This window comes from Papilio xuthus, unplaced genomic scaffold (genome assembly GCF_000836235.2).
Source record: "Papilio xuthus unplaced genomic scaffold, Pxut_1.1 DF827135.1, whole genome shotgun sequence".
Taxonomy (NCBI): domain Eukaryota; kingdom Metazoa; phylum Arthropoda; class Insecta; order Lepidoptera; family Papilionidae; genus Papilio; species Papilio xuthus.
Window position 1 is genome coordinate 1356397 of NW_013531514.1, and position 23489 is coordinate 1379885.

General features: G+C 36.5%; 3 protein-coding genes across 7 annotated transcripts; 2 read left to right on the forward strand and 1 right to left on the reverse strand.

The window, feature by feature from the left end:
- Positions 1–141: 141 nt before the first annotated feature.
- LOC106119696 (zinc finger protein 252) lies at positions 142–6896 on the reverse strand. The gene is made up of 10 exons (XM_013314817.1): positions 6389–6896; positions 4948–6184; positions 4549–4767; positions 3779–3945; positions 3337–3496; positions 2713–2906; positions 2301–2401; positions 1883–1993; positions 1453–1607; positions 142–890 (listed from the first exon to the last, which is right to left on the reverse strand). The coding sequence occupies exons 1-10, from the start codon at positions 6748–6750 to the stop codon at positions 414–416; spliced, it is 3183 nt and encodes a 1060-aa protein (XP_013170271.1). The 5' UTR covers positions 6751–6896; the 3' UTR covers positions 142–413.
- A 400-nt stretch (positions 6897–7296) lies between these two features.
- On the forward strand, positions 7297–13649 carry Gug (arginine-glutamic acid dipeptide repeats grunge). Its single transcript, XM_013314737.1, has one exon. It carries the CDS (start codon positions 7683–7685, stop codon positions 13164–13166), a length of 5484 nt encoding a protein of 1827 aa, XP_013170191.1. The 5' UTR covers positions 7297–7682; the 3' UTR covers positions 13167–13649.
- A 1979-nt stretch (positions 13650–15628) lies between these two features.
- LOC106119717 (uncharacterized) lies at positions 15629–23337 on the forward strand. 5 transcript variants are annotated; one of them, XM_013314849.1, is made up of 13 exons: positions 15629–15825; positions 16495–16653; positions 16874–16989; positions 18821–18965; positions 19991–20206; positions 21032–21164; positions 21228–21355; positions 21561–21755; positions 21895–22078; positions 22191–22306; positions 22420–22605; positions 22675–22779; positions 23163–23337. In XM_013314849.1, exons 1-13 carry the CDS (start codon positions 15757–15759, stop codon positions 23259–23261), a joined length of 1851 nt encoding a protein of 616 aa, XP_013170303.1. In that variant the 5' UTR covers positions 15629–15756; the 3' UTR covers positions 23262–23337. The 5 variants fall into 5 exon arrangements, with proteins under 5 accessions (XP_013170303.1, XP_013170306.1, XP_013170305.1 ...); XM_013314852.1 differs by having other exon boundaries at positions 23146–23246; XM_013314851.1 differs by having other exon boundaries at positions 22675–22806; positions 23163–23244.
- The last annotated feature ends 152 nt before the right edge of the window (positions 23338–23489 follow it).

Sequence of the window (23489 nt, forward strand, 5' to 3'; positions counted from 1 at the left end):
GACAATTTTTCACTATTCAAGTTATTTAATTCTAAAAACTGACCATGATTTCATCACAAATACAAATGGTATATTTCACAAAACATCATAACCAAACCTAAACCAAATCCAAAGATAAGATAATAATTAAATATTCAAGAGCACATTGGAGATACAGGGGTTTTTTGGATTAGCCATGATTTATTTCATTTAATTCAATATAATATTCCAATAGTGAAATGATTATTTGGTGTTCCCTGATTATGATAATAAGAAATGTAAATCTTACAATAAACAATTATTATAGAACAATGCTTACTTCTTTTATATATTTAACTATTTATATATTACTACGGTTTCTTTTATCTACATAATCTATATGAAATTGAGATAAAATTGTTATTAAATTAAAACATTAAATACTATAATATTTTCTATTGATGTTCATTTTCATCGTACGGCTCAATTTTAACGCTAACAAAATCAGTTGGTTCCAATTCTACATCTGTTGTGATCGTTTCTTGTTTAATTATAACATTCTCAATTGTTTTAGTACTTTCTCCTTCATCAGTTTTCACGTCTTTCTTGAGTGTCTGTAAAGATTCTTCATCTGAATCATCATCATCATCATCATCATCAGTTTCTTGCTCCGCTTCATCATCTTTTCTATTCTTTTTATAAAGATTAGCTAAATTCATGTAATCAACTAATAATGAATCGGACATGATTTTCTTTGGTGGCCCAAATATGTTGATCATTGTGTCTTCATCTAAACCTAATTGACATTCTCTTGGGTCGAGTCTTCTGAAGAAATCTTTTATATTTATCTCTGTACCTTTTAATCCGTGACGCCTGCGCAGATGTCTTATCATTGTTCTCTTGATGGCGTAAGATTTTTGACAGCATTTGCACTGGAAATAATGTTTGTAAATGAATACCAAAGTATATTTTGTTGTATAATAATGTTCATTAGTTAACAAGAAATAAACTAAGCTAGAAGAAAATGTATTAAAAGAAGATTTTGGTCTCAGAAACCCACGGTTAGACAATTTCACATAACCTTGTCAACTCTAAAGACATGGTAAAAGAGAGCGCTGTAGAAATAAGAAATCTCGACCAGGGCGTTACTAGCTAAAACCGTTACTTAATTATAGTTTTCATATATTTTGGCAGCTTCTATCTTCAAACAACACAATGTTAGTTGTGTTGGGGCGTAGCGGAATGTGATGGATAGATCTTGGACGAGCATTTGATATTTAAAAAGCGTAATACAGAGTATCGTAATACAGAGTATTGAAATACAGAGTATTGTAATACAGAGTATTGAAATACAGAGTATCGTAATACAGAGTATTGAAACCAGAGTATCGTAATACAGAGTATTGAAAAACAGAGTATCGTAATACAGAGTATTGAAAAACAGAGTTTCGAAAAACAGAGTATTGTAATACAGAGTGACAGAGTATATCTTACGTGGAACATGTTGATGGCGCTATGTGTTAGGACGTGGTGTCGCAGTCCGGCCGCGCTGGTGAGCAGCTTGTGGCAGAGCGGGCAGGCGTGCTGCGCCCCCGCGTGCGTTGTGCGCAGGTGACGCAACATGTACCTCTCGTCCTGGTACTTCTTGTCTATTATACAATAACTTACAGTCAGAGAAATTTATTCACTACCCACTAAGTCAAAAAATAAAGGCATTGGAGAAAAATCCAAAAATAAGAGTCCGTACACATAGACTGCGTTGGAGTAGGATTGACTTTTGATTGCAAATAAAATTGAGCTTTATCCGATTGAATTAATGTTCAATTTTACTTAGCAAGTTATCAATTTTCTTAACAAGAGCATCCATTCATTCCTTTTAAAAGTTAAATATTATATTAATTGAATAAAAGAGATAATTTCTTACCACATAGAGGACATTTGACTAGTTCCTTCTTCGCAACGTGTATCTTCATATGTTCACGTAATGCACAACCGCTTGTAAACAGCTTGGAACATACCGGACAAGTTTCCAAATCTGTAGAGTTCAATTAAATTTAAGAACAGTATTAGTTCATCCCGGAGCCCTAATTTAAGTCCTCTTTCCCTTCCCATCCTTTTTCTTATAAAGAAAGGATGGGGAGTGGTAGTGGACTTTCCGGATGAGGGGATGCATGGGAAGAGATTATTAAAGGTATGCAACGCATATTCAATTGCGTATGTCTATGGGCAACGGTCGCTTTGTTATTTCAGCGATTTCAGATGACCACCGTGCTTGCCTGTTTGCCACCCTTAGATATATAAAACACATTAAAACAATGAATAAAATACAACATAATACTTACTTTCTCCTGTATGTTTTCTTATATGATAAGTAAGTTTGGATTTTTGTACAAATGTCTGACCGCAATAGACACAGGCGAATGATGTTTCCTTGGAATGTGTTCTGTAAATAAATACAATTGGAATAATAAAAATTAATGAGATATTTTTTTTAATTAAATGGAAAAATAATAAATGTAGACGTCCCAATCCCAATAAAAGTAAAGTTAAATACATAATGTTGAATCGACTGTCACTACAGACATAGGGACCAGATGTCAACTGATCGGCCATCTTGAAAAATGCATCGAGTCCCTCCCGACAATCTATATCCCGATATAGATAGAAATATCGTCGACGCGTGCTGTCTAATGAATTGCGTAAGTCGCTTAGCGATTAAAGTCGAGTTTCCTTGTATGTTAAGGGCCTTAGTACCTGACGTGTGAATTACAGGCGCCTTTGTCAGCGAATGTGCGCGGGCAGTGCGGGCAGGCGTAGGGACGCTCGCCCGTGTGCCGGCGCTCGTGTCGCAGCATGTTGGAGCGCTGCACGAACCTCATGGGGCAGTACGAGCACGCGTGACGTGGACCTTCGTGGATCTGCACGTGCTCGCGGAACGAATCCTTCTTCTGTACACAGAGACGTCATTTTTTATATAAAAAGCAAACGAGCAACTTGGATTCGCCGAAATAAGCTACCGCAGGAGGCACAAATGCGCAATTCCAGATGCGTTGCCTTAATCGACGGAGAATGTAAAGATAATATTTATCCTTTCCTTCAAATACCACTCACAAATCAACCCATTTAAGATTAGACGGGAAAGAAAATTTTAATTAAATCTACGACACTAATAAAGAATTTTCAGGCATTCATAGAAAATAAATAATCAGAAATCTTATCTAACTGATTCACGAGGTAAATATTTTTTAACAGTACATTTGGGATTATTCATGAATTTCTTAGTGTCCTTTGTAAGACGGGTTTATAATTTAATTTCAGAACGGAAGAGGTTATGAATTTGTGTTTTCTTTTTTTTCATTCATATAAAGTCATACTCACCATAAAAACTTTAGAGCAGTAATTGCAAGTATAAGTCTGCTTGTTGGGTATATGGTCTTGTCGGTGCATATACAATGAGGATTTGTACTGGAAAGACTTGCCGCAGTCCACACACTCATATGGATGTCGTCCAGGATGACGCAGTAAGTAGTGAAGCTTCCTGCAAAATAGAACATATTGAAAACACTTTGACAGTTGGAAGGTGATCCATTATTGGGAAGTTAACCCTATTTTGTAATCCGTTGAAGTTCCTGACTGGTTATTCCATCTCTATTATTAGTTCGAATCCTCATCAAGAAAAATCAAATAGGCATAAAAAACTATGGTTTATAGCCTGTCCATATATAGAGGCAGCGATGTGTCTGTATGTATAACTCTTTTGAAATATTTTGTCTATATTGTTATAATTAAGAGCTGCCAAGATATCTGAAAACATTAATACCTCTCGTCCATAGTCTGTAGCACGTCTCTGCACAGTTTGCATTTGAATTTGCCAGGACCATGCACCTGCGCCACGTGAGCGCCGCACGCCCGTGCACTTGCAAACTCGCGCCCACACACCGTGCAGTTCACAGCCTTCTCTGCCCGAGCTGACGGGTTATGGATCGTCTGATAATAGCCATAAAACAGAAATATATAGAAAATTCTACCTTTTTTCCATCCTTAACATATATCAACTTGACCTAAGGACCTATCTAAGGTCCGTTCTTAACACATAACCTCAAAAACTACAGGACTAATTTCAAAATCTGCAATCTTTGCCATTACATTTCATATCCCTGAGTAAAATTAATGTTTATTAATATGATTAATGCAAATTGAGTACAATCTCTGCTAGTGTTGTTAAGGTTCATTTAGACATAAGCCAGAATCGTATGAACAGCTAGAACTGTCCTGAGATGACATATCGGTATAGCTCTCTCACGTATTCTCATACGTTCGTCTCACTCTGACGCAACTACCGAGCGTTGTAGATACAATTCCGTGTTATATCTAAATGAATCTTAAAGGTACTCGTTCATAGACCCGAGCCGGACGCACCGCACGCATGGATAAACGGATTTGCTTTGTATTTCGATGCGAGTCGCGTAGATTAACAATTCATTGTTTGTAAAATTATATAAACCAAACTAATATCAGTTGAAGGGCTGTACGGTGCGTCCGAGGCGGGCCAATGGACGCGTACCTTTACAATATGTAAGTGTATTTTACCTTCACATGCAGTTTAAATGATTTCCTATGACTAAGAGGTTTGTATTGGCATGAGTCTAAGGAACAGTAGACTTTCCGAGCCTCTGGATGTTCCTCGGTGAAATGATTTCTCATCTCATCAATGTTGGGTAAGACAATGCAGCATAAACAGCATTTCATTAGGTATGTTGTCATTTTGTTGGCAAAATGTTTCTCCAAATGATGATAAATGAACCACACCTGAAATAAGAAATAATCAACTTTACATCACTTGTGACTAAAGGAAACACCTTTAAGTAGTTTTTTTTATCTTTTTTGGGATTTTTGTCCATATGGGACATGTCAATCCCATTCCTTTATGTACTTATGTATTATATATACATCTATAATAATATCAGAGGATATAAAATATAAACTCACTTTATCACTAAACAATTCTGAACAACCTTCACATTTGTAAAATTGATCCTGATATTTCTCATAATGAACTCTCACTTGGTGCTGTTCACGGTCCGTTTCGTTCCAAAACAGTATCGGACAAAATCTACATTTAAAACCCAAGTGTGGACTGAAGCAATTGTCATATTCCATAACTTCCCAATGCTCATTTAAATGCTTTCTTGTAGCATCTCGGTTATCAAACTCTTTATCACAAAACTGACAGATCCAAAGGTCCTCAAAGTTACCCAGTTCAAGACCAGTGTGAGTCTCTAGCTCACTATGGGTGTCAAATGTGGTTGCACATACTCTACATGAATATAATGGAACTAGTTTGATACAATGCATTTTATTCATATGCATTGTGAATGCTTGAGCATTTTCATACCTCGATTTGCATAATGGACAGTCAACATCCATTATAATATCAGATTTAGCATCTTCGTATTGTATTAAAGAGTTCAAAGGCATTTGGTTACTATTTATATCATTAAGTGTACGGTTAACGTAATCAAAGTAACACTTTTCTAGAACTATGAGTTCTGTAAGAGTTACATCAAAATCTTCATCACCTTTATAATTTTGATGAACATCACCTTCAGTTTTAGTTTCTTTATTATCTATCTGTCTTTGTACATCATCATTACCAATTTCTTCTTTTACTTCAGCTTTGAAATAATTGTAATTCTCGTTGCCTTGTTCATCCAACTGCTTGATAGCATTGAATGACGTTTTATCCAAATCAACATAACCGTAACGTATCTGGCCTTGCAATTGTCCATCAATAAAGTGAGCACTTACATCGGCACCGTTGACAGTGAACGGTGGGTCACTACCGGAGATTAAAGTTGTTAAGCACTTGATGGTAAAATGATGGTAGCCCATATAATGCTTGAAAAATGTAGAACTGAGATTATTTCCTTTTGAACAGAGTAAACATAAAAATTTCGTAGTGCCATCATAATCAAAAACCCAGAGTACTTCTTCGTCTTTACTAAGTACATTAATGACATTGTGTTTTTGGAAAAGATGAGTATTATATTGGTCATTATCAGGTAGACGGAAGTGACATAGACGACAGTGGACGAGTTTGTGAATACTGCTTAGATGATGGCGCAGAGTTGTTTGACAGGGAAAATTTGCAACACACTGAGAGCATGGCCACGGAATATGAAATTTGACATGTGCATGCCATGACTCTCTGTCTGGTACAAAATATCTGGAATAAAAAAAATATATATGTTTATACTAATGGTACTTGGTACTGAAATCATTTATTGATTAAGCTGGCATTTTGGAGTTCTAAAGATATGATGTATGATATTCCAATTAAATTTTATTAATTTTCAATACATATAACACAGCTTTATAACAATAAAGTGGGCACACATCTTAAACACCACATTATGAAGCTACATCTTACCTGCAAATACCACAATAATCTTTTTTATGATTTAACACATAGTGCATGATCATTTTGGATCGATTTATAAACCAATCAGGACATAGTAAACAGCTGTAAGGACCAGCAGGATTCAAATCTTTAAGATAGAGCCAAACATCAGCAGGTCTTTCTATCACTGGAGGTGGCGGTAAAGTCCTTTGTTTTCTTACTTTAACGGCGATTCCCAGTTTCTTTGGCGTTAGTGATTTTCTCTTTCTTTTTTTGGGAACTATGCTGGCATCTTCAATTTGAGGCTCAGCTACAGAGAATTTTTCGGGATGTAATCTTTTCTCTGCAGCTAAAACTGACAAGGGCTCATCATCGGAATCATCGGATACCATTTTGGTGTTCTTGAAACTTTCAGATATGGTAATAAATTGAGATTATAAATAAACTTGGAAAATGTCAATGAACTAATCAACTCAATTTACTTTATTATCACAATCTTCTTTATCTTTTATCATTATTGTTGACTTGTTGACGAACGGTCAATTGTTGACATAAATATACAAAATTGCCAGTTTCGATGTAATTGTTGCCTTAAAAAATGGTTGGATGAAGGTTTAATTTGCGAATTTTATGGTTTTTTGTTGTGTATTTTTATCATTTCCGAATATAATTATAGGTAAAAGTATAGGAATATTTTTTATCTAACTTTTCTAAAGTTGCATTTCAAGGTAATTTTGTATTCTTTCGATAGCTTTTGGCTTTGTCATAACAAGTGTTTATAAGTTTATTTCTAATAAACAGTTAGAGATTTAAAAATATCCTTTTTATAAAATTTACCTTGTTCCGTAATTACAGAATTAATTATTATACAGTGTAGCATGAGATAAAACAATCATAAATCGTCTCGTGGCAGCCATTTTATAGAATCGATGTTGTCTATGGCACGAGCCAAAGAAAGGTGAAGCTAAACAAAAGGGTAGCATGTAGATAGCGTTTATTAAATTATAAATAAATAAAATATACTTAAAAACCGACTTATTAGACGTACTTATGTATTATATATCAGTGAATTTTAAATATGTGATATGTGTGAATGCTACAAGTTATTAGAATGAACCACAATGCATCGTGTAATGGTGGCCATTAGGAGTAATAATTATGTATATTGGCATACTTACTTCTTTACGGACCATAAAAACACATCTAAAACGAGACTGTAACACGTTCGTTCAAAATTGATACTTGACATAATGTAAGCGATCAAATTGTTTGTGATATGTGAATGGAAAAATATTGGCCAGTGTAAATAGCCCATTTCATTACCATGGCCCAAAATCAGGGGGAGGTTCAAGTGGGCACACCGAATCAACCCGTCAAAGACAAAGATATTTATGCTTGTTTGCCCGATATTAGAGTGAACGGTCCGTTAGGACCTGACGAGCCGTGTCCAGGTGGTGAAGAATTACGTTGGTTGCCAGCGCAAGCGACAGATCGAGATCTTGTTATGTACTTACGAGCTGCACGATCAATGGCTGCATTTGCTGGGATGTGTGATGGTGGTTCTCCTGACGATGGCTGTGTAGCTGCTAGTCGTGATGACACCACTATTAATGCACTGGATGTCTTGCATGATTCAGGATATGATCCAGGTAGAGCTCTTCAAGCCTTAGTCAAGTGCCCTGTCCCAAAAGGTATAGAGAAAAAGTGGACAGAGGAAGAGACAAAAAGATTTGTCAAAGGCATCCGCCAGTTTGGTAAGAATTTTTTTAAGATTAAAAAAGACTTACTTCCCCATAAAGATACTGCGGAGTTGGTTGAATTTTATTATCTCTGGAAAAAGACACCTGGTGCTAGTAGTAACAGACCTCACAGAAGACGTAGGCAAGCATCACTTAGACGAGTTCGTAATACAAGGAATTCTAGAGCAGGAACACCTAAAGAACAAACACCAGAAATAACACCTTCTATACCTGATACTAATGGCTCAAGACCTTCCCCTAACCCTAAGGAAACAGGGGAAATGAGTTCTGTAACTGAAGATGAAAATTCTGAAGAAGACAGTGATTCAAGAGAAGCAGGTGATTTAGCTAAAGTTGACAATGGTAGAACTGGTGATAACCCTGATGATTCACCAAGTAGAATGCGCACAAGAAACAAATCTAAAGAACAAACAACACCTAATGGAAGGAAAGGTCAAGATGAAAGTGATACAGATTCAAAGTCTAAGAAACCTAACAAACCTAATGCACAAAGTACAAATAACAATATAACAGAGAAAGTTTTATCATCACCAGTTAGCAAAGATAAAGATAACAAGAAGAAAGTGACAAATGGAAAAGTTGATGTATCTAAGGTTAAGAAAAGATTGCCAGATGACACTAAACCAGAAATTTTGGATGGTGATGTACAAATGAAAAAGAAGAAGGCTAGTGATCCTCCTGAAAGTCCATCAGAAAGTCTGACAAATGATAGTTTTTCTGCTATGGATGAATCTGAAACTGTAGAACCAGAACCTGAAGCCTGTGACTTTAGCTTCAGTAAAACTGAGAAAGAAAATACTGAACAAAATAAAGAAACAGAAGGAGAGAAAGTAACAGAACCCAGTAAACCAGATTTGAGCAATGAGCTTCCAAATAGAGTTGAAAAAGAACCTTTGCCTCCGGTATTTAAAGTTGTACCTGAAAAGGATGAAAGAAATGTATTAGACTTAAAAACTGAATCTAGTTGCACTAAGAATATAGAAAATGTTGAACCCCGACCACTTACAATATTTCCCAAAACTGAGCTTATTATTCCTAAAGTTACTCCAATGTCCACAGAAGTTTTGGAAAAAATAAAGATCAAAGAGGAAATAGATACTGATGAAACACTTAATTTACAAAAAGATGATTTTCAGAAGGACCCATTGTCACACAGTTTTACTGGTCATCCAATAAATCAACAGAACAAGCCTTTGAACTTAGAAAATACCAATTTCTTTGTCAAAGATAGTCATATTTATAATCCTAAACTCAGTCACAGTATCAAGATTGAAGGAGTACCAAACAATATATTCAATCCTGTAAATATATCAAAAGAAAACTCAATAATCCGAAATGCAAAGGACTTTGTTGGTGGAATGCCACCATTTTCATATCCTCCTAATATTAATTATTCCAGTGAACTTAATAAACAACATTCACTTATGAATCCATTGAAGACAGTAATTAAGTTGGAACCAAGAGATGAGACAAATGAAATAAAAAGTCAAAATACACCAGAAATCTTCACTGCTACTATATCAACTGGAAACAAAATGGACTCACCAAGCACACCAAGGCTAGAAAACTTACAGAGAATAAGTCCGTCCCCTACAAATGCCAGGGGTGCACCTTCTCCAGCTCACATTGAACACTCATCTACAACTAGTAATGAACCTGTGTCACCCGCACATTCACAAGATATTAAATCACATGAAACAGAAATTGAAGAGAAACAACCTACAGATTTAAAAACACAGCCAATACAGACAAAACAAGATATTCAAAATACAGGCTTAAGACCACCAATGTTCCCAACACCAGTAAGGCCTGAAAACCTTGGCATTAGATCAACTGAAGCAAATACCCCTGTGTCCATACAGAGTATGCTGCCTCCACCCCACAGCCAGCCATCTATCACCAGTTTAATGCCCCCAGGGCCATTAATATCCGTAGGTAGTGGTTCAAATGTTGGACCATATGGATTCATGCCTTCACCTTTGTATGGTCATCCTGGACATCCCGGGTTAGATAAACCAAACTCCATACCACAAATGTTGCAACAAGTACCTCAAAGTCATAATCTCCAAGGTAATTTGATGCCTCCATCATCTAACCAAAATGATTCATCAATGCCTCAAGATTTAAAAATAAAACAAGAGATACCAGACATGCCAGCAAACCTATCGACTCAAAATGTGTCAGATCCACTACAGTCATTAAAAGAAGTAAAAGTACCAGGATATCCAATAGGTAGTGCTATAGCACAACATTTGAGTTCTGAAAGAGATAGAGAATCAATATCAAGTGTTGAAAACAATAGTAGACCTCCAAGTCAACCTACAAATGAAAATTCAAATATGTCCAGTGCATTCTTGGGACCAAGGATAGAGAGCATTAAAAAAGAACCGGACTTTATGCATCAACCTCATATTACTCCAGTATCCTCCAATCAAGTGAATGTGTCCGAGTCTATGAACACAATACCTCCAGTGAAAAGTCCACATACCCCAACGCCAATAAAAAGTCAACCCTCTCACAGTGTTGGTAGTCATGGGCCACATCCATCTGCAACAACATCACCATTTTCGAGGCATTTAACAAGTCCATCACAGCCCAGACAAATTTCTGCATCCCCAGTTCAACCAAACATACCTGTATCTCATTCTGCACTAAATTTGATGAATCCCTCCCCATTGTCAATACCGTCTACTATACCCGGTCCAGTAATGCATTCTGGGCAACAACATGGACCACATCCATCTCATCCATTTGCTTCTCCGCTACATCATCCCCATCATCCTTTATTACATCCATCTTCAATCTTTCAATTGTCAGCCGCAGCTGCTGCGCATGCTATGCATCCTTATTATACTCATGCCCATCCTGGCTATTCTATGCCTTACCCATATCCATATGGACCACTACCTCAACCCCATCCAATACCACCAATGCATCCCGCTTCAAGTACGCCAGGCAGGCATGACCAAGGAAAGCAATCTACAATTGAATCGACAACAATGCTCAGTGCTCACCATAGCACAAGTTCATCCGTTACAACAAGGTCACTAAGAGAAATTTCTGAGAGTGCAGAAGACCCTAGAAATCCGAATGCGACAACAGAAAGGCATCAATTGCACGAAACTACAATGACGCACCACCATTCGACTAGTCATCATAGCGCAGTACATACGAGTACGGAGAAACAGCCAAATCACGTTGGAGGTGGCACAAACCATACATTGTCTATTTCTCACTCAACATCAAGTAGTTCGTCTCAATCTATTCAACATAAAATAAATACGCAACAAAAAACTAGTTCCCATTCTAGTTCTCCGCATCACTTATCAGCTAGCGTATCTCAAACTACCAGCACTTCAGCCAGTGTTAATGTATCTAATAATCATACCCATCATCACTCACACCATCTTGCCCATCACCCAGAAAGATTATCACCGGCAGATTCAATGCTCCTGCGCCATCATCCAAAAATGTTACCTGGTAATCCAAATCACCTTATGATTCAACCTCCATCAATGGGTCATCCGATGGCGTTGGGATTACCGCCGGGACCGGGTCCGAGTTCAATAGAGAGTTTACGTTTGCACGCCCAAGCTGCAGCTGGCTTACAAGCTTCACATGCAAGATCCGGTTCACCGCATCAAATGCCTCACAGTCATCCTCATTTGCGCGGTCCTCAGAGACCTATGCCTGATGAAAATGTTGAATTGAAACTTGAGACACAGTCGCAGCCCGAAGAGGAAGAAATTCCAAGCCCGGCGCACATTCCTCATGGACCAAGTCCCGAACCAAAAATCGAAGATACAGAATGCCACAGATCACAGTCAGCAATATTCTTAAGACATTGGAACAGAGGCGATTATAATTCGTGTACAAGAACAGACCTTATATTCAAGCCTGTACCAGAATCAAAACTAGCACGAAAACGAGAAGAAAGATTGCGAAAGCAAGCCGAACGAGATAGAGAGGAAAGAGAGAAGATTGCCCAACAAGCACATAGGAAAATAGCCACTCCTGAAAAACCAGAAACAAAACCGCCGTCAAGAGGTGCTATTGAAACTATAACGTCTCCCTATGATAGGTATCCCAGACCGCCAGGGTACCCTGACACCCCTGCTCTTCGACAATTATCGGAATATGCTCGACCACATGCTGGGTTTAGTCCCGGCAATTTACCACGACATTGTATGGACCCAATGCTACAATATCAGCTCAGTTCAATGTATGGCGCCGCCGGTGCTAGGGAACGCCTAGAATTGGAACACCTAGAAAGGGAGAAACGAGATAGAGAAATTAGAGAACTGCGGGAGCGCGAGCTAAACGACAGGTTAAAAGAGGAACTTCTTAAAAATAATGTTGGTCCCCGAGGTCTCGATCCGCACTGGTTGGAAATGCACAGAAGATATGGTATGCCTCCACCTCCTCCCCAAGGTGCGATACCCGTACAATTCGGGCTTTATCCCCCTGGACACGGACCGGCGTCGCTCTCTCATCTAGAGCGGGAGCGGCTAGAACGTCTGGGCATCCCGCCAGGCGGAGCCGGCGGCCCGCCGCCCTCTGTGCCCGTGACGGGTGCGCCACCGCATCACCCGCACCATCCGCACCCCGGCGTCGCAGCCGCGCAACTGGAGGCGGCGGAGAGGCTAGCCCTGGCCGCGGATCCAATGGTGCGACTGCAAATGGCTGGAATCAACCCTGAATACCACGCGCACACACATGCGCACACACACGCGCACTCACATACTCACCTCCATCTCCATCCTGGCCAACAGGCGGCTGCACAGGCACAGCAGGATGCTCTGAGCCTGGGGCTGGGTGCGGGGGCGCCGTACCGCCCGCTGCCCCACCCGGACCTGCTGGGGCGGCCGTACGCGGAGCAGCTGGCGCAGCAGGCGGCGGCGCACGAGCAGCTACAGCGGCAGCTGTTGCTGGAGCGCGAGCGGGGCTTCCTGCATCCCGCGCACCACGAGGACTTCTTGCGGCAGCAGCGCGAGCGTGAGCTCAAGGTGCGCGCGCTAGAGGAGGCGGCGCGCGCTTCGCGCCCATAGTGCGCCGCCCCGCGCCCCGACCCGCACGCCTCCGACGACATTGTGCTAGTGGAGTGACGGTAAGGACACGCGTCAAGTGACAGTGATCAAAATCAGTTACAGAAGCATTTGTAATATATCTGAAAGTGTTCACGATCTAGTGTTACGGACATCGATAATAGAACAGAGGTTTTTTTTTGTGTGTGACCACTACCTGTAATTTATATTTATAACTTATTTAAGTTTTATAATATTTTTATAGCTGCATGGTATGTAGTATGCTTATTTTCCATGCTCAAATTTTATTTCTTAACTCCTAGTCATAATAAAAGATTATTTGTGTGTAGTGAAAAAAATCAGTCACACAGTTTACATCAATAATTTAGTCTAAATTATTGTTTGTATTTACATATATCAGAATAAGGGTGCTGGTATTTTTTATGTTTCATATTTCAACAATTTAGTTAATATCTACTTGCATTGATTCATGACATTTATTAGTATCTCAGGCTGGCAAAACAGATGACCTCATAATTAGTCATCATATTTCTTTGTTACAAATTAGTAAATTCATTGTTAAACCTAGATTTGTGAAATAATAAATGAATATTTACCAAAAGGTTGGATTCTGATGTACAAACAATACCTTTATCTCTAAATTAACTTGGTGGATTTGTACAATATATTTTGGATATAACTAAATATCTTCAAGTTACCAGAGTGATTGTATTAATTAGCCTGAGATTAGAATTAACGTTAACCCAGTGTGAAACTTGCCTTACTCAACACCTTGCCTTCTTATCTATTTGGCCAATTCTGAGATTACTTATTGTATGTATAAAACTTTACCTGCAATTTCTACTTAAATATTTATCTTTTAAATATGTCATTATGTTAAAAATATATTTGATTAATAATATAATTTTGATAATCAAATGTTGTAATTTGACTTTAAAAAGCAATACTTCAAGTCTTTGTGTCTTAACTGTTATGCTCAGTTTACATTATGCCAGTACAGTAAAACAGTAATGCTGGCCTGGCTCTGTATGGGCTCGATGGTGCCAATTAGTGTTTACATTATGCTAATTGTAAACCGGTGTTGACTTTGAGCGCTACTGTCTTACTGTACTGGCATAATATAAACCAGGCATTATCTTAAATGATAGTGATGACTTGTAATAATTATTATTTGTTAATGATGTTTGTAACATAGCTTATAAAACATAAAATTTTGCTATATGTAATTTTTAATTGACTAAACATAATAGCAGTGTTATTATTTTTAATATGTCTTTGTTTTAATAAAGTTTAGCAGAGATTAGCTGTCTTGCTATGATTTCTTATGAAGATAAAGTAATAATTATTTTAACAGCAATAATTATATCACATAGTAACTTAACAGATACATGGTTGTTATAAAATATTTGTATGTGTATTATATTAAGAGTACTATGTTTGTAGTACAAAACTTTATTACAAATTTTTATCTGTCTGTAATTCATAAGTGTTGCCAACATAATGCTAAGAAATATATTGAAAAAAAAAATAGAATATCAATTAATTTAAAGTGAAATAAAGAAACATTTACATTTTTTGTTTTATAGATCCAAAGAAATTGTAGAATGCATTTTAATTAACTGTCAGATTATGTGAATGTTGGCAACCCTTATGATTAAACTTATGTCAGACACAAAAAGGCGCGGGAAATGATATGACGAAGTTGTTTTTATCTGCGAATAAGTTCAAGGTATACCGTGATACCTTGTAAATTTTAAAATCTTGTAATTTTCACAAAATGTACACTTACAATTCAAATTATTGTATTGCACTGTAACTTGTATTATAGTTTCACTCGTAACAAATAGAAACCTGTTAGATTTGAAAAGATAATATAGAATATTTTAGATGATAAATATATTTCACGATGTCGCTTCGTAGGTGTTACGTTGATAATGCCATAACTTTCCCATACGAGAAGAGAAATGAGTATTATTTTTAGAGACAAATTATATCTTTTAATTAAGAGGTTGAGTGTCGATTTAAAACTTCATTTATTTAGACAATAAGGTTAAATGGATGTCTTAGTGCTTTTGTGTAAATTTTTTTCAATAATATATGTGAAAAACTCTTTTGACTTTTAGTTACACCTAACCTAAAAACCACGGATCATAAAAATAATGTAACACCGATTGACTAATTACGACTATAATTATAAAAAGTAATTGGCGAAAACATAATCCCTAGTGTAATGGTTCCAAATTTGCCTTTTGTGCGAAAGAATTCTGTTTACAATTTGCCGAGATTCCACCGCCAAAACGCTTGTATGTAAACATCAGTCGTCTCTTTCTCTATGACAAAACAGAGACAAAAATATGTTTTTATACTAGTGTTTTAGCACTGGAAACAGCTATAAATTTCGAATTTATTTATCATAACTACAGTTTGAAAGAAGTGAATTTTATGCTACTAAAAATTTGATAGGATAACTCACGGAGTTCTAGACAAATGAACATTTACTTTCTGATCCATGTGTCTGTTTCGTAGTGTTTGATCAATAGACATGCTTTGGTAGTTATGGGTAAAAGGTCGAAATAAAATTAATGATAGAAAAATGAGATTAACAAGCAACACAGGTTTATTATCAAGCGCTCCTCAAAAATTGGCTCTAGTAAAAACAAAGGTAAGTGCAATAAATAATACTAATTGACAAAAAAAAACTAAAATATCTCGCATGATCACATCAGTAAAGTTTTCCATATATTGGCGTACGCTTGAAGAAGGCATCTACAGTTTCAAATTTCAGGAATATAGAAGAAAATTAATCGTTATGATAAATATATTTTTCTCGTGACCACACAAATTACCATTGAGTTCAATTGGGTTCATTATAAATTGACAAGATACTGACGAACGTCACACACGTGATCTGATTATCTTTAGTGACGTACGACTCCTCAGATCACTGATATCGATTTCTTTATAATAACCATACATAGATCGTAAATTTAGTACTTAACATCTAATTAATATAACCAATGCCTTTAATTATTTCTTTATTAACTTATCAAGGATTTACATAGTTATTAATGCTGTTGAAAAGTTAATTATTAACTTAAGCAATTGATTTATTTGTTAGAAGAGTTCCGTACACCTGTGAGCAAATTTATTTACACACTTCTTAACAATATTAAATATAGCCTATGTAACTCAGAGATACTATAGTATTTTAAGGTTGAAATAATTTTTGAAATCAGTCCAGTTCGAGTTTATTCATTACAAACATATAAATCTTTCTTGACTAAAAACCTCGTTAGTCTCGTTGTTTAAAAATATTATTATATCGTTTCAGAGTATGATAGAGCTTCGCTGTGAGGCGACCCCCGCGCCGTTCATCCTGCGCCCCTACGCCGGCCTATACAACCCCTTTCCACACGGCTGCTCTGTACTCTGCAACCATCCCGCCGAACCTGAAGCCAAGGAGTATGTTCGAAGAGCTAAAGACGCATGGGTATAACGAAAATGTTATCTGGATAGTTGATAAGTAATCTAGTAGGGAGTTGGTTGTTCATCATCTCCTTGCCCGTTTCCCTACGGAGGATACGGCACAGTATGGCATACTACTACTCTTTCATAAGTATCAATCATCCAATTGATACATCTTCGGTCTTTGTAGGATGTTCATCATTAAGAGTTTTATACTTTTTATTGTTTGTGAACTTTGTTTTCAGGCTTTCGAGGGTAAAATTCATCATTTCCAAGAGGATTTAAGTAAGATTCAAGATCAATATGACAAGGAGAAGAACAGAACGCCTCATGATATCGTCACTGAGGATATGTTTAGAAGGTAATAATATCTGCAAGTCGGAATTCAAACATTAACTGTTTGTGTAATCACACCTATATGACTATTCAAGTCCATATTCTGTTATGCGGAGGACTTTGTTACCGTGGGGTGTCACTGCCTAAAGCGCCGCAGATAATATTTTGTTTTTATACAAATGTTTCACCAATGGAAACTTACGATCATTTGAACTAACCCATGTTGTTGCAGCATTGCTTTAATCTTAATAAGGACACAAGTCCGAAATTATTAAGTTTAAAAGTAAAAAAATCCTAGAATAGAGAATTCTTACTCAATTATCTATATTCAAATTTATAATTAAACTTCCTGTATGATCACTATCTTTTAAAATAAATTCTTTCAATAGCGCATTTATTACGATTTAATGCACACAGACAAAATATCAATTTGGAAAATCTCATCCGAAAAAGGTTTTTAGCAATCAACATGTTATCTCTTGCGATCTTTGTTGCATTTTAAATTTTTAACACATTAAAATAACATTTAAATAGAAATAATTTTTATTTCGTGGAAATATACAAAGAATATTTGGTTACCGTGTTTGAATAAATTTTATTTATTTGTAACTGATCTGTTCGTTACTAAATCTTGGCTAATATCCAACATTTTGATTGTAAAAGCTGATGTTTAAATAGATAATACACACATCAATCTTAAACAATCTGTTCCGTTTACCTTTTTGATCTTAGTTCGTAAGCTATTAGTCTAGAGTGCTTTGCATTTTGTTGTTGAGAGGATAACAAATGAACAATATAAACATATAAACTAGTCGGTGCCGCCGCCATACGAATGTGATGTGAGTGTTTAGCCATTTTTATATAAGTTTAATGAACAATATATTCATAAATTAACATAATTTCAAATGCAATTAAATGTAATTTGTCAAATTTTTCCATACAAAAATAACCTTTGCAATAAAATCTAAGCGAATCGTATTTACTAATGCCGCTCAGTTTAATATGGTTTAAATGCATAATGAATTTACATCATTCATGCAAGGCAAATAAATTTTGACTGCGATTGTAATTTATATCACTAAAATGAAACGATTAAATAGATAAGATATAAAGATTAATGCATACCAAAAATAAATCTTTAAATCCACACCAAAGCGTGGCAAGTAATAAAAAGATTGTTAAAACAAATTCAACACATACTCGGATAGTTAATTTTGATAATATATTTATAGTTAGCATCAGATTAACCATCGCTAAGATATTTTTATATGTTTCATCGTATTCGTTGAACACCAAGAAACATCGATATAAAACAAAATGTCATCACAATCTTTTTTTAGACACAATGAGAGATGAGAATGATGACCAAAGGTTAGATATTCTGACCCGAGTGTTATCTTATGTGTTCGTAACGACGGTTTTAACCTTACTAGCCCTGGGTGAGATTTCCACAGTGCTAATTACGAGATTAACAAGGTTATGTGAGACTGTGTAATTCAGAGACCTGTGGTCCCTTTTTGTCCAGCACCTATCCTATCGCCATGCGCTGGGTGTTAGCTCTAATTTAGCCAGTCCTTCAATAGTAAGTGGTTTCTAAATTCTGTAACAATATAGGTTTCTGGTACATAGTGGTATTTACAAGCCAGATACGTGTGTAATAACTGAACAACCATATACAGTGCCATTCAAACTTTCTAGTGCTGCATAATTTCACAAGAGACGCTAAGCACAACACTATTATAGGTATCCGATGTACGTAAATCCTTACGCCGCAATAGGCTTAATTATCTCGCGTCCAAATGTATCGCCATAAACAGAGTCATGTAACAAAACCAAGTTCTTTCGTTCTCACTTAGATATACGGAGACTGATTCGAGGCCGCTCACTCCAGCGCCTACTCTCGCCAGTGGCAAGTCTAGAGGATCAAGAAGATGTTTGACTCCGGATCAACCACGACAGAGAACAACTATTGTACTAGATTTAAGAAGAAGTCATAGTCAGGTATGGAGATAACTTATACAGCAAGTTTATTGGGTAACAAAAGGGAAACTAGTATCTATTATTTATCAATTCTGAGTCCTTAAGAGATTTTAGTTGGTACTACTTGAATATTTATATTAAAGATACTCTAAATCTATATCGATAATTTTTAAATTGCTTATATTTCCGTGAATATACCAGTAAACAGATTGTAGATAAAATAAGCCTTTATAAATTAATCAATGTAATAATTAAAAAAAGCAATATCATGATACACCTAATCATAGTATCGATAAAAAATTCACCTCACTAGCGCGACTGATTATTATCAGATGATCAAAATAAAAATAAAATTGGTTACATCTAACTTTTTAATTCTCTGATTTTACAATATTAATCGTGAGGATATAATTTAAGATTAGTTATTTTATGCTGCAACATTAAAATAACGCATTATGTATGTAGGTTAATAGTCTCAAGATAAGAGAAATTGTTTACAATTCCGCAGGCGGGATAACGCACGTTTAATAAACTAGACATTATTTATTTACACTATCGTGTGACTGTAACGTTATAAGATTTTATTGCATTAATAAAGAGGTGTTCATAATAAAAACCCACTCATTTCCCTATTTCACAAGGACAGATAAATAGCTTGATCTACAAGACAAGATTAAATGCACCTGGAATGTATTTACGTCTTTACTTTTTGACCCTTTCATTTACGCTATCAACATACACAATGTTCAGTTTAGTCGAAAATTACGAATGTTGAATGGATGCTTGTTAGAAGGTATCTCTAGAACCGCTTAACGGATCTAATTGAAATTTGTCATCGATGTACAACACAGTCTGGACCAACACATAGGTTACTAATTAATATTTTATGAAGTCCGCGTGGACAGATTCGCTGGTGACAGTTAGTCGTATTATAAGTTTATCTACCTATGCTATATCAACCCTCGTTGACAACGCGTGGACACAACGTGATTGCCGCAGCGCAGCCGCATAACTAACTAGGGGTATCCTTTACGAATTTTCTCTAGGAAACATTATACTACCATGGATATGGTACATCAGAGCTGACAGCAGGACACAGCGCGGCGGAGCGGTCTACTCTTCCCTCGAATATGTCTGACAGCGGCCACGGTCGTTTGTTGACTGGCCACTGTGAACAACTACCACCGTTAGCTTCACCATTGGTGCTGGCGAAGAGGAATATACCAGTCAAAGATCTCCTGAGCGAGCGAACTGCTAGAAAGGTAATAATTTATTTTAGTAAATAAGCAAAAAAGGTTAATGAACTCTAATATCTCACTAGAGAAAGGGACATTGAAGTCTTTATTCTGATATATGTCCCAATTTAGAATCGAATCAGAACACAAACAGTGGAAACCCGGCACTTTAATCATAAAGCTACAGGCGATTGTAATCTATTGAAAGCTACACTATCAGTTTTGTACAGAAGTTGATAACAAAGCCCTCACGACGTATAACAAACGATTACACCTCTGATAAAAAATAATCAATAATTTATTTTGACGCAAAACATTCCCGACTTCTATTGAAAATATACAAAAAACGGTGGCACTTTTTATAAATTCCTTAATATTACGTCAGCTAAAAAACAATGTTACCGCGTGTAACATCAAAAACAAAAGTATTACAAAACAAAAGAATATCCGAAGAGAAGAAAACAGATAAGTCTTCTAGAAATATTTTAAAACTAAAAGGGAAACATAAAAAAGAATTACCAGTGTTATGCACATCTCTGTGCGACTGTACCTCATTGCATTTGTCTAGAATAGTCATCGGTTATAGGCCAAAGAAGCGTCAACGAATCATTTCTAATCGTGTCTCTTGGGATATAGAAGCCAACGAAAGGATAAAGTTTCCTAACGTACAAGTGAAAAGAAAAGTTACAAAAAAAGGAAAATCTGTGGCATTTGAGAGTGATGAATTCTTTCATAATTTGGAGGTAAAATAATATACAATGAAAAGTGTTTTTGAGTGAGGCAAAAGGACTTCTTCGATCATTTATATGTAAAGAATTTTCTATGTATTTAATTATCTTTCTCTAACTACAGAATCACCTGAAAGCTCTGAACTTAGGAAAGACTACGAAAAGTAAGACTAAAGTAGAAACTCCCGCGTCTGAAAGATCTAAGGGTGACAAGGATAGCAATGACTCTAATGAAGCTGGCAACACTGAAGACACTGGTAAGAAACGTTTTTTTCAATAGTTTTTTAATATCATTTTGGTGGACTATGTAGTGTCTGAAGGTCCTGGTGTCGTATCAGTTGAGGTCCGCCGTCGCGGTAAGAGACGGCGCAAGGCGCGTGGCGCGGGTAGTGACCGTCTCGCCTCCGCCGGCCTCGCTGCTCAGGCACAGCAAGATCCTGAAACACAGGTAAATTCATAACGCATTTAGTTATTCTAAACAAACTATTGTCAAGTATAAGTGACACAAAACTACGACTTGACTTGAGGGATACAAGTCGACGTAGCGATACTACGCTTTAATAAGTTGCGATTGCGACCTACCAACATTACAATTCATTAGTGGGTCTTCAAATATTCCATATTGTTTTAATTTTGATTATATTTTTTTTTAGATAGCAGGTATAGGCACTGACTCCCATAATGCCAGTTCGCGCGGCTCTATAGCGACCGCAGAGGACGTGCCTTTGCCTCTCGTGGTCAAGCCCACGCCAACATCCACCACCGACTCCTTCTTAGACGATGACATCCTCAAGTACTTGCATAGAGAAGTTGATGAAGAAGCTATCGAAACCGAGTTCGATACTAAGGTAATGTAAGGTAGATTTTACGATTTGGATAAAGTAATTTTTCACAGAGGTCATAGAGTTTGTTCATAAAACCTATCTGCTTCGATTATCAATAACAACTACATTTCTTCAATATTAAAAAAGTGTACTTTGTGAGTAGCGTCGTTACGTGCTAAAAGAGGCACTACGGACGCGTGGGTCGCGGCCTGCGGGAGCAGAGCTGCAGAGCGTTGCCCGCGCGATGCCTGCGAGCTGCAGCCTGGCTGACTGGCTGCACGTGCCGCGAGTTTTCTCCCGCACCAACGCCACATTCGCCCTGCCCATAGACTACACCGCACTAGAGAGTATGACCTTTTTGGAATCTAAAAATTGCTGAGATGGACGTTTACTTATTCCACTCTATTCATCGTTTTAGTTAAGAGCCACAACGTATTATTTCCATATTTACTTTGACAGCACTTTCCCCTATGTCGTACGCGGCAAGGTTTGTGACGATCAAAAAGTCGAAGCAGCTGCTCTACCTTACAGTCCTCAGGAAGTTCAGGCCGAATGGTTACATGATGCCAATAAAGGTATAGATTATAGAATAATGCTTTCGTTTCTATTTACAAGTGGCACAAGCTTCTCTATGGACAGTGCAACAGCAGAAGCTACAGTGTTATTTGATAATGATTTTATTTTGTAGAACATTGAAGAAGGTCTTATTCTAATGATGGGCGGAATCATGAATATAGAACAGGCAGACCAGTATAAAAGCATTATGGAATGGGACTCGTATGAGGAAGAGAACAACTTCCCAGATGAAATTAAACTGAATCTATTGGACGAGAAATACAAAGAACAATTTGCTTCAGAAGCCGCTGACTTAGAGGTTGGTGATGAAGTTTTTCTATGATAAAGTTATGGTTAGTAGTGTAATTTAATTAATTTATTTTTGAAGGACTACTCCAATACATTAAAATATCGCACGTGGTGCGGTTTATGTGCCATATGTGAACGTATGTACGGAAGATATCCACCGAGGGAGAAGGATCCGCCCGATGGAGTAAATATATCAAAACTGTTTTACTAAGTACACAACATTTTTTTTAAATTCAAGTTTTCACATGACTACAGCGATATCTTAACCTCTAACTTAATTAATTTTACTAAATATTTTTTTGGCGTAAAATGAATTAAAATAATAAAATTATAATTAGTATTTTAGTAGTAGCTATTGCAGTTAAATATCTCGTTACAAAAATTTAAAATTAAAAAGACGAGTTTATTTTGACAGCTGTCAGCATAATTCATTTAAGGGCTGTGGCCATGTGACTACAATATTCAGAATTTAATTAGGAACCCGATTCTTAAAAAAATCGATTCTATATTATATGATAATGTAAATGATATTTTTGGAGTAAAATAGTAGTAACACTTGTGTTTCAGATAGAATTGAGCGACTTTACAATGATAGAAACAAAACTGGCTACATTGAAAGTACACAGTGGTCTAATGGAAGTATTAAATGCTATAAGAATACGTTAATGTTTTACAAAAGTGATTAAAATTATTTATAAAGAAACTCGTTGTTTATGGTACAAACACCCCTTACGTTCTATAAATTGTATAATAAATCTCACCTGCTTAAAGAGTAAAAATATGAGATAATTTTAAATTTAAATCTTTCAATAGTAATTTGCAAAAATGAACAATTATTGCTTCTGCCGTTTTTAGTTTTTTTTAAATAAAAGTATAGCATTTTTAATTACTTTT

Excerpts from the sequence above, each read along its gene's own strand:
- LOC106119717 (XM_013314849.1), top strand. The coding sequence starts at position 15,757 with ATGAGATTAACAAGCAACACAGGTTTATTATCAAGCGCTCCTCAAAAA. Across the intron at positions 15,826-16,494 it reads TGGCTCTAGTAAAAACAAAG|AGTATGATAGAGCTTCGCTG; the intron begins GTAAGTGCAATA and ends ATATCGTTTCAG. Across the intron at positions 21,165-21,227 it reads TGGCAACACTGAAGACACTG|GTCCTGGTGTCGTATCAGTT; the intron begins GTAAGAAACGTT and ends TAGTGTCTGAAG.
- LOC106119696 (XM_013314817.1), bottom strand. The coding sequence starts at position 6,750 with ATGGTATCCGATGATTCCGATGATGAGCCCTTGTCAGTTTTAGCTGCA. Across the intron at positions 6,185-6,388 it reads GATTATTGTGGTATTTGCAG|ATATTTTGTACCAGACAGAG; the intron begins GTAAGATGTAGC and ends TTTTTATTCCAG. Across the intron at positions 891-1,452 it reads GCGCCATCAACATGTTCCAC|TGCAAATGCTGTCAAAAATC; the intron begins GTAAGATATACT and ends CATTATTTCCAG.
- Gug (XM_013314737.1), top strand. The coding sequence starts at position 7,683 with ATGGCCCAAAATCAGGGGGAGGTTCAAGTGGGCACACCGAATCAACCC.